Source organism: Silurus aristotelis (genome assembly GCF_946808225.1).
Source record: "Silurus aristotelis genome assembly, chromosome: 1".
In the NCBI taxonomy this organism is placed as follows: Eukaryota; Metazoa; Chordata; class Actinopteri; order Siluriformes; family Siluridae; genus Silurus; species Silurus aristotelis.
In genome coordinates this window covers 165,001-175,320 of record NC_139574.1, presented here as the reverse complement: position 1 = coordinate 175,320, position 10,320 = coordinate 165,001, and the positions used below count along the sequence as shown (strand labels likewise).

General features: G+C 44.0%; 1 protein-coding gene across 1 annotated transcript in view; it reads right to left on the bottom strand.

The window, feature by feature from the left end:
* Positions 1–258: 258 nt before the first annotated feature.
* slc6a16b (solute carrier family 6 member 16b) overlaps positions 259–10,320 on the bottom strand; it is a 38,734-nt gene continuing 28,672 nt past the window's right edge. Inside the window, exon 13 of the mRNA XM_083546257.1 lies at positions 259–3,270. Coding sequence (XP_083402383.1) covers positions 3,011–3,270 — 260 coding nt within the window. The 3' untranslated portion in view covers positions 259–3,010. The remainder of the gene's footprint in view (positions 3,271–10,320) is intronic.

Sequence of the window (10,320 nt, the reverse complement as noted above, 5' to 3'; positions counted from 1 at the left end):
TAGTAGTAGAATCTGACATTTCCTGAAGAAAATGTGAGTGGTGCTTGACAGTGCAACACCGGCTGTGTATCATTTTTAGGGCCAACCGCGCTACAGGAAGAGAAGGATATGGATTATTATGTGTCCTGATTGTTGTATGAAAGTTAATGTCACTGTGCAGTTGGGACTCTGGTAAGATTCACTCTCATTCATAAACTCGTTGTCTGTGAAGCTCCTTTGAGAAAATGTCTACTAATAAAAACACTACACAAATAAAACTGATTTGATCAGGAATTTATTAAAGAATAAAACCACACAATACAGGTTTACACACACACACACACACACACACACACACACACACACACACACACACTCCCTCTCCCCTCAGAGTGACTGGAAGAAGCTCATTCTAAACATGGACATACAACCCCAATTCCATAGAAAAATGGGACACTGTGTAAAATGTAAATAAGCTTGAGGCTGTTGCACAAGATGCTTGTAAGCTCCCCATCATCTCTTCACTACTCAACCCGAATGCTCCACATGTTTCATTCTCCCTGACTGCTGAAGACTTTGCCTCCTTTTACTGTAAGACGAGTTAGGAAATCTGAATCCTTCTTCCCCAACAATAACTACACTACAAACCCAGGAACCCATTCTATTTAATTGTCTAGCTTCTCAACCATAGCAGAAGAAGAGATACTGCAAATCATCCAATCTTGAAATCCCACCACCTGGATAAAATCTCTTCAACTATGCATCAGACCATCTCAGAAGATCTTCATATGTCCATCAGATTGTTGCCTTGGCCATATGAATTGGGTGATTGTCATGCTGAAAGATGCATCCACGACCCATGTTCAGTGTTCTGTCCGAGGCCAGGACTTTCTCACCCAAGATTCTACAGTGCATGGCTCTGTTCATGTGGTGAAGTGTTCCTTTAGTCGTAGCAGAGAAACAGCTCTAAAAATGAATGTTTCCTCCTCCATGTTTTACAGTCAAAAGGTTGTTCTAGGGTTCATATTCAGCATTTCTCCGCCTCCAAACACAGCGAGTCAAATTGATGCCAAAGAGCTCAATTTAGGTCTTATTTGACCACATCACATTCTCCCAAGCCTTCTCTGAATTATTCAGCTGTTCCTTGGCAAACTTCAGACGGGTCTGTTCATATGCATTCTTGAGCAAAAGGACCTCGTGTGCTACAAATGGTTTTCTTTGTGACTGTGGTCCCATCTTCCTTGAGATAAATAACAAGCTCCTCCCATGTAATTCTGGGCTGATCCCTCAACTTTCTCAGAATCATCCTTAGCCCATGAAGTGAGATTTTGCATGGAGCTCAGAGCAAAGGCTATTGACTTAACTTGTATTTATTCCATTCACAAATTATCGTGCCAACAGTGGTCTCTTTCTCACCAAGCTTCGTGCTGATGGTCTTGTAGCCAATTCCAGCCTAGTGCAGGTCTACAATCTCGTCCCTGACATCCTTTGACAGCTCTTTGTTCTCACCCATGTTGGGGGGAACGGTTTTAATGGAAAAGGTTGATTCTGTGTCGGGTGTCTTTTATACACATTATGAGTTGATATTAGCAGTTCTTTTTTTTTTTTTTTTTTTAGGGTACTGGACTAATTTGGGTCTGTGGTGGTCAGAATTTTTGCTTTTTGGTACGGGATCGAATACTTATTTGATTTGATCAAATGCAAATTAATTCCTATAATAATAATTTATTATTTCTTTTTTTTATATTTTTTATATATATTCTTTCTCTCTGTGTTAAAATAAACCTACCATAAATATTCTACACTGTTCATTTCTTTGCAAGGAGGTAAATTTACAAAATGAGCAGGGGATCAAACAATTATTTCCCCCAATATAAACTAGCACTTTCCCTGGTTTGTTTTGTCTTTGTTTAAAAAAATAAAATAAAATCTTGAGTTGTAGGCTGATGGTATCTTAAGTTTGAAATCTAGAGTACAAAGGATAAGGCATGCGTGCATATGATCTAAAAAAAAAACGCTGCCATCCTCCCTGGGCCACAGCTCATTTAAAATGAGTTCTTGTGGTCAGAAAATCATAATCTAAATTTCTTTAAGAAGCCATGGGTACTTGGGGTCAGACTAAAGATGAGAGGAACCATCAGCGCTCAGTTCACTTTCACCATTTGAAAATATTCTGTGCATCATGAAACAAAAAACACAACAAAGGAAACCCAGAGATGTTAAGCAAATATAATCCTGTATCACGCACATATGGGACAACATCTCTCTCCAAAAAACTTCAGCAACTGGTCTCCTCAGTTCCCAAATGTATACAGACAGAAGACTTAGCGCTATACAGTGGGAAACATGGTCTTGTAGCGACTTTTTTGAGATTTGTTGCAACCATTAAAGTCAAAATATTTTATCCTTAAAATGTTATACATTCTCAGTTTGAACATCTGATATGTATTCTATGTTCTATTGTAAATAAAATATGGATTTATGATATTTGCAAATCAATACATTCTGTTTTTATTTACATTTTACACAGTGTCACTACTTTTTTGGAATTGGTGTTGTAATTAGACAACTTAATTTGGCCTTTACACCCTTATCTAAGCTCAGTGATAAAATAGCCGTTACTACACTCTAATCGTATCACCCCTGTATTTAGTTGACATTGGCTCCCATTCAAATCCTTCAAAGCACTGCACGGTCGCTATAGTCTCGCTACTCGCTACTCTATAGTTGGTATAGTATAAGAAAACTTTTGGTTTATCATCATCTATCACGCCTACTTCAAGCAAATAGTTTGGTGGTACCTCAAATAGTAAACACTATTGGAAGACTACAGTAATCCCCCGTTACGTTCCAAAACCGGCCACGATAAACAAAAAAACGCATGCTAAACCGGGGGCATGAGATTGAAACCATGGTAAAGCAGGGGATTACTGTATATACTTTGTTAAAAGCACTATACGATTGGACAGTGACAGATAGCATTTACTGCACTCTAATCTGACTGGTTGAGCTCTTTGGAATGAGGGGCTTGTCAGAGGAAGGTTTTCTGCAGCTCCTGGGCAGAAATTGTTCTGAGCGGGGCAGGGCGTGGTGGGCGAGGTGGGGGAAAGGGTGATGCAAGAGGCGTGGGAGAGAGTGCTGGAGGGAGAGTGATGATGGAGGGAGTGTCAGAGAGAGAACCGTAACTAACGCCTTCTCCACCTCTCCCAGTTCCTCGCATCATCCACCCATCTGTTCTCCCACAACTATGAAAAACAGGAGGGGACAGTCCACTCATATCCACAGTGGAGTCTAAGAAAGATACAGAGACAGAAAAATAAAGACAAAAGAGAGAGAGAGAGAGAGAGAGAGAGAGAGAGAGAGAGAGAGATTCTGCGTTATTTATATAGCACTTTTAGCAGCGAACTTTGTGCCAATGCACTTTTAATGATTGTGAACTTCCTTATTATAGCACAGAGACAGTGCTAAAGTGTTAAATGACAATCTCAAAAATTTCACAATTATAAAATACTACTACCAACTAAATCACTGACCGGTCTCACGCCACAGAATCTGAGGGAACTTTGTTTCGTTATCTTCTTAATTAGAATGGTATAGGACCCACTCATAGTGGTGGACACACTCTCGATTTGTTGTTAACATTTGGATTAAAAATAAAAAACTTAGTCATAATTCCACAGTCTGAAGCTATTTCAGACCATTATCTCATCTCTTTTAAAATCTGCCTCAGTCATTGCATTTCTACCTCACCACGTTATCGTGTTAAACACATTCACGTCAGCTACAGCAGCGCGTTTTATCAGTAATCTTCCAGAAATTACGATATTAGATAGATCTCCGTCTGACCCTGCAGAGCTCGACTGGGCCACTGAACACCTAGAATCAACGTTACGTTACACTCTAGATGATGTAGCTCCCCTTAAGACCAAAATGATCAGGGAGAAAAAATCATCACAGTGGTATAATGATCATACACGCACCTTAAAACAGACCACTCGAAAATTAGAACGTAAATGACGTCAAACAAAATGAACAGTATTTCAAAAAGCATGGAAGAAGAGCCTCTTAAATGATAGAAAATCTCTTAGTGCTGCTGATCAGCATATTTCTCCACCCTCATAGAAAATAACAAGCAGAATCCTAGATTTTTATTTATCTATATAACTCAGTTGATTCTAGAGTGTTGGTCTGTGCTTATCAGTTTGGTCAGGTGATTAATCAAGAGTAGTTTCAGTCTCACTTGAGGTGTGAATTGTGGGCAGGGATTACTCACTTATATTGAAGGTGTAACCAGCTCAATCTTCAGTGTGCTTTAGCTCTATCTTGAATCTACTCTCTTCTGGTAAGGTAGAATTCTAACTTTGTATATCTATTCAACTCAGTTGATTCTAGAGTGTTGGTCTGTGCTTAATAGTTTGGTCAGGTGATTAATAAAGAGTAGTTTCAGTCTCACTTGAGTGAGTGTGAATTGTGGGCAGGGCTTACTCACTTATATTGAAGGTGCGCCATAGTAGGTAGCCCCCACAAAGCCAGTAACTCTTAGTGTTATTTAGAAAGTACTATTTGTACTTTTTCTTACTTTAAACACTTAAAACACATTGATCTCAAACTGGGAGATCAGTCATGTGCCTCAAACCATCTCTGTAGTCATCTCTTACAGACACAGACGTTCCTATCCACAGAACAGATGTCACATCGCCAGTAACCTCATCTACCCTCCCCTGTTGTCTCAATCTCAAACAGCGGTGGTAGGTGGGCTCTGGAATTGTCAGTCTGCTGTAAGGAAAGCTGACTATCACAGGCTTGGCTTTCCACTACACCTTTGACTTTCTGGCACTTACTGAGACCTGGATATCCCCGCAGAACACTGCTACACCAGCTGCTCTGTCTTCTGTCTATGCTTTCTCTCACTCACCAAGAGAAACTGGTAGAGGTGGTGGTACAGTTCAATTCAATTCAATTAATTTTTATTTGTATAGCGCTTTTAACAATGAACATAGTCTCAAAGCAGCTTTACACAGATAATGCGGTGATTAAAAATGAATATGTTCTTTATGAGTAAGTTTGTCCCTGATGAGCAAGCCGGTGGCGACTGGCGACTGTGGCAAGGAAAAACTCCCCGAGATGGCATAAGGAAGAAACCTTGAGAGGAACCAGACTCTAGAGGGAACCCATCCTCATCTGGGTTAGTTCTATTTTATCACGAAGATGGTGTTTCACACCTCTTCCTTTGTCTAATTTAACCATGTCTTCTTTTGAATTCCATGCAGTTTCAGTTGCCTCTCCAATCAACCTTTTCATCATTGTCATCTACAGCCCTCCTGGTCCCCTTGAAAACTTCCTAGAAGAGATGGACACGCTCCTCAGTACTTTCCCCTCTGACAGCACCCCTCTGACAGTTCTTGGTGACTTCAACCTCCCATCCGACAAACTTCAGTCATCTTGCCTCTTGCCTTTTCTGAATACCTTTTCCTTGACATTTAACAGCTGCCCTGCAACATACAAGGGAGGAAATGTCCTGGACCTGGTTTTCACCTGTCCTACTCCAGCTACAGACATGACTGCCACTCCACTTCCAATCTCTGATCATCACCTGGTTTCCTTTTTAATCCCTCTTCATATTCAACCTAAAAATAATTTACATGTTTCTCTTATCCGTCCTAACTTTCACTCTATCTCTCCCTCCTCTGTAACTTCATGTACTCTTTCATCTCTTCCTGACCCCGGCTCCTTTTCCTCTCTACCCTTAGACGTTGCTATGGACTCCTTCCTCTCATCTCTTTCCTCAACCATGGACCTCCTTTGCCCCTTGACTACAAAACCCAAGAAGACTTCTTGTCCCACACCGTGGCTGTCAGAAGTTTTGCGCAGCAATCGACGAGAACTCAGATCTGCAGAGAGGAAGTGAAAAAAATCACAACTTGATGTAGACCTCTCATCCTACCGCGCACTCCTGACCAAATTTCCTTTGGAGGTGACTTCTGCCAAAACTGCCTTCTACAAGGAAAAGCTTGAGGCCTCTGCACAAGATCTTTGTAAGCTTCACAACATCTCTTCTCTACTAAACCCCCCTGCTGCACCTGCTCCATCCTCCCTGACTGCTAATGACTTTGCCTCCTTCTATGATGAGAAGATTAAGAAAATCTGCCAGACCTTTACTTCCTCTCCAACAATGACTACAAAACACAGCCAACAATCCACTACGTCTCTGTCAAGTTTCTCAACCTTAACAGAAGATGAGATACTGCAAGTCATCCGATCTTGCAATCCCACCACCTGTCCTCTGGATCCAATTCCTTCAACTACGCTCCAGACCATCACGCAAGATCTCCTGCCCTTCATCTCCACAATCATCAATGGGTCATTAACATCTGGCTATGTACCAACTACCTTCAAGCAAGCAAGGGTCATTCCTATCTTGAAGAAACCTGCTCTGGATCCATCAGACATCAACAACTACAGACCGGTATCACTTCTCTCCTTTCTTTCTAAATCTCTGGAACGCACTGTTTTTAACCAACTGTCTGTCTATCTCTCACAGAACAACCTCAACGATCCGAACCAGTCTGGGTTCAAAGCGGCACATTCCACAGAGACAGCCCTTTTGGCTGTTTCTGAGAAACTACATGCTGCTCGGTCAGCCAAGCCGTCATCTGTAATTATCTTTCTGAACCTTTCGAAACTGGACTACTGCAACTCTCTGCTGGCAGGTCTTCCCCTGAATGCTATTTGTCCACTGCAAATGATCCAAAACGCAGCGGCACAACTTGTGTTCAATCAGCCCAAGTTTTCCCACAACACCCCACTGCTGCGCTCCCTTCACTGGCTTCCAGTAGCTGCACGTATCAGATTCAAAACACTGATGCTTGCCTACAAGGCCAAAAATGGACCAGCACCATCTCAGCACAAAGCGGGAGCGGTCATACCAACCTATAAACATCAGCGGGACCCCAGTGGAGAGAGTGGACAGTTTCCGGTACCTTGGTGTTAACATCACACAGGATCTGTCTTGGTCCTGTCACACCAACACCCTGGTGAAGAAGGCCCGGCAGCGTCTGTACCATCTGAGACGCTTAAGGGACTTTAAACTACCCTCTCAGGTGCTTAAGACCTGCTACACTTGCACCATTGAGAGCGTTCTGACGGGTAGCATCACTTCCTGGTTCGGGAACAGCACCATGCAGGACAGCAAGCCCTCCAGAGGGTGGTGCGTTCAGCTGAATGTACCATCCACACTGAGCTCCCTAACCTGCAGGACATCTATAGCACACGGTGCTGGACAAGTGCTAGGAAGATTATGAAGGACCTCAGCCATCCCAACAATAGACTCTTTTCTCTGTTGCGTTCAGGAAAACGCTTCCGCTCCCTGAAAGCAAACACAGAGAGAATGAGGAGAAGCTTGTTCCCACAGGCCATTTGGTGTTTAAACCAGAAAACACCCAGGATCTAGAACTGGCCCACTCTCTCCATCATCACACTTCTCTGTACATATCTCACCGTTCGCACCACGACACTTTAAACTCTGGACTTGCACAGCACAGTGCGCCTTTTATTTTATTCATACCACACCATATTGCACATGGACACTTTACGGACCTTTACACCACACCATACCGCACACGGACACTTTATGGACAACCCACCACAAATTGCCTATTGTTTAAATTTTTTTTTTACTACACATTGTTTACTGTTTATATGTATATTTGTTTCATACATTATCTTTTTATATATCTTTATACCTTATATTCTTTTGTTTTATTTTATTTATTTATTTTTATTTTATTTTATATAGTTTTTCTTATACCTTAGACTTATTTATCTGCCTCCTTTTCTTTTCCCCCATCCTATTCCCTCATGCCGGACCATCGTATAAAACATTTCACTACATGTCGTACCCTGTATGTATGTGTATGTGATGAATAAAATTTTAATTGAATTGAATTACCTCAGTGACCTCATCACATCTCGCACTGTGAGATGTGATGGCTATCTGTTGGTTCCTCAAATAATAAAGACTACAGCAGGGGGCAGATCTTTCTCTTATAAACCCCACACTTATGGAACAACCTTCCAATCAGTGTTCGGGACTCAGACACAGTCTCAGTGTTCAAGTCGAGGTTGAAAACATATTTATTTAGTGGAGTCTTTAGTCAGTAGGTGTTTGTGAGGTAAAGGAGCAGATCTGGAGGGAACATGGATATAAAATGTTTGGTGAACTGGGATATTTGTATGCTGTCGTCCCCTCACATTCACACGTTCACTTAGGTTTGTTGTTGGTGGTGTGGTGGGTCGTCTCTTATCCCAGAGATCCCTCATGTCTGTATTACCTTCTGGTTCTCCCCTTTAGTTCTGCTGCCATAGCGAGTCTTGCCGGAGTTCAAACTGCACAGTGACATTAACTTTCATACAACAATAAGGACACTTAATAATCCATATTCTTCTCTCTCTCTCTCTCTCTCTCTCTCTCTCTCTCTCTCTCTCTCTCTCTCTCTCTCTCTCTCTCTCTCTCTCTCTCTCTCTCTCTCTCTCTCTCTCTCTCTCTCTCTCTCTCTCTCGGTTGAGGCCTGGCCTGCCTCTGGATAGTGTTCTCTTCGACTGGAGGCCACTCTGTGCAGCTGGAGATGTTTCTCATCATAGCCTTGGGTGGTTCCATGAAATTCCGGAGTAAGAACGGGCGCTTTGAGGATGGATTGGACTGTAGTTAATGTCAACAGTCTCCTACACTGACTCAGGAATACAGTTCGCTTCTGATCATCAACAATGCACACACAACATTGTATATCTGCTTTAAATGGACATTCGGTGCAACCCAGATGAGGATGGGTTCCCTCTTGAGTCTGGTTCCTCTCAAGGTTTCTACCTTATGCCATCTCGGGGAGTTTTTCCTTGCCACAGTTGCTCATCAGGGACAAACTTACTTACAAAGAACATATTTTAATCACCACATTGTCTGTGTAAAACTGCTTTGAGACAATGTTCATTGTTAAAAGCGCTATACAAATAAAAATGAATTGAATTTAATTGAATAATCCATCATTCCTAATTTCGGAGAGCGCTATCCGAGGTGAGCGCTCTTCCTCGCGCCGTCGGCTCTCGAAGGTATCGGCTGTTAGCATTTTAGCTGTGTGGCTATGCGCTCCCGGCTGCTAGACGAGCTCCCGTTCCCCGGGGAGAGCTCTCGTTTGGAAATGGTTCTTTTCGCGGTGTGTGTGTGACGCGGTGCTCCGTATTTCTTCCTCCGAGGTGGGAGAAATTTTGGAAAATTCGGGGAAGAATGCCTGGTGGCTGCTTCTTCTCCCGGTGCGGGCGGCGCTGCATTGCATGTCTCTCTCTACCTTTTACAGAGTGCGTGAACGCGGCACTGACCCCGCTGCGGCTTCAGGGCATCCGCATTTTGTATTATATCGACAATTGGTTGGTGTTGGCTCGTTAGAGCGGCATGCTGTTCTCGCCTGCATGAAGGTACTGGGGTTCAGACTGAAACGCCGGGTGGAGTGTACTTTCTCCAGCGCTGGAGAACCACTTTCTCAATGTGGTGTGAAACTCGGCCGGGTTGCGGGCACGGTTGTCTCCCGCCCGGTTTGTAGTCATCCTCACCGCAGTCAGGAGGGTAGGAGCAGGCCAGCCAGTAACTGTGAGGCAGTTCCAGAGGCTGCTGGGTCTCATGGCGGCAGCATCCAGTGTAATTCCACTCGGCCTCCTCCGCATGAGGCCCCTCCAGTGGTGGCTCCGGGGCAGAAGGGTTCTCCCCCAGAGGGGGTCCATATCGTACCATCAAGGTCTCGCGGTGTGCCCTTTGAGCCTTGGATGCATGGAAGGACCCTACGTTCTGTCCCAAAGCCCCGTTTTAGGGACTTCTTGTCATCGCGTAACGCTAACGACGGACGCTTCCCTCACGGGGTGGGAAGCGGTCATGAGTGGCCACTCTGCCCAGGGTCTGTGGAGCGGCCCACGTCTCTCGTGGCACATAAATTGCCGGGGAATGCAGGCAGTGTTGTTGGGGTTACAACACTTCCTCCCAGTCCTGAGAGATCGCCATGTGTTGGTCCACACGGACGATACTGCAGTGGTCTCATACATCAACCACCAGGGGGGCCTCCGGTCTCGCCCCCGGAGTGCAAACAACTGGCGCGGGAGGTCCTCTTGTGGTCCCTTGGACTCCTCTCATTTAGAGCAGATTACATCCCGGGACGGTTGGATGTCTGTGCAGACGCCCTGTCGAGACAGTGGCTGCCATGGGACGGTCTTGGCCGAGGCTAAGATCGTGCTGCTCTCGGGAGTTCTGGAAAGAGTTCCCCGGGAGGGAGTCTGTCTCCTCCTGGTGGCACCTCGATGGCG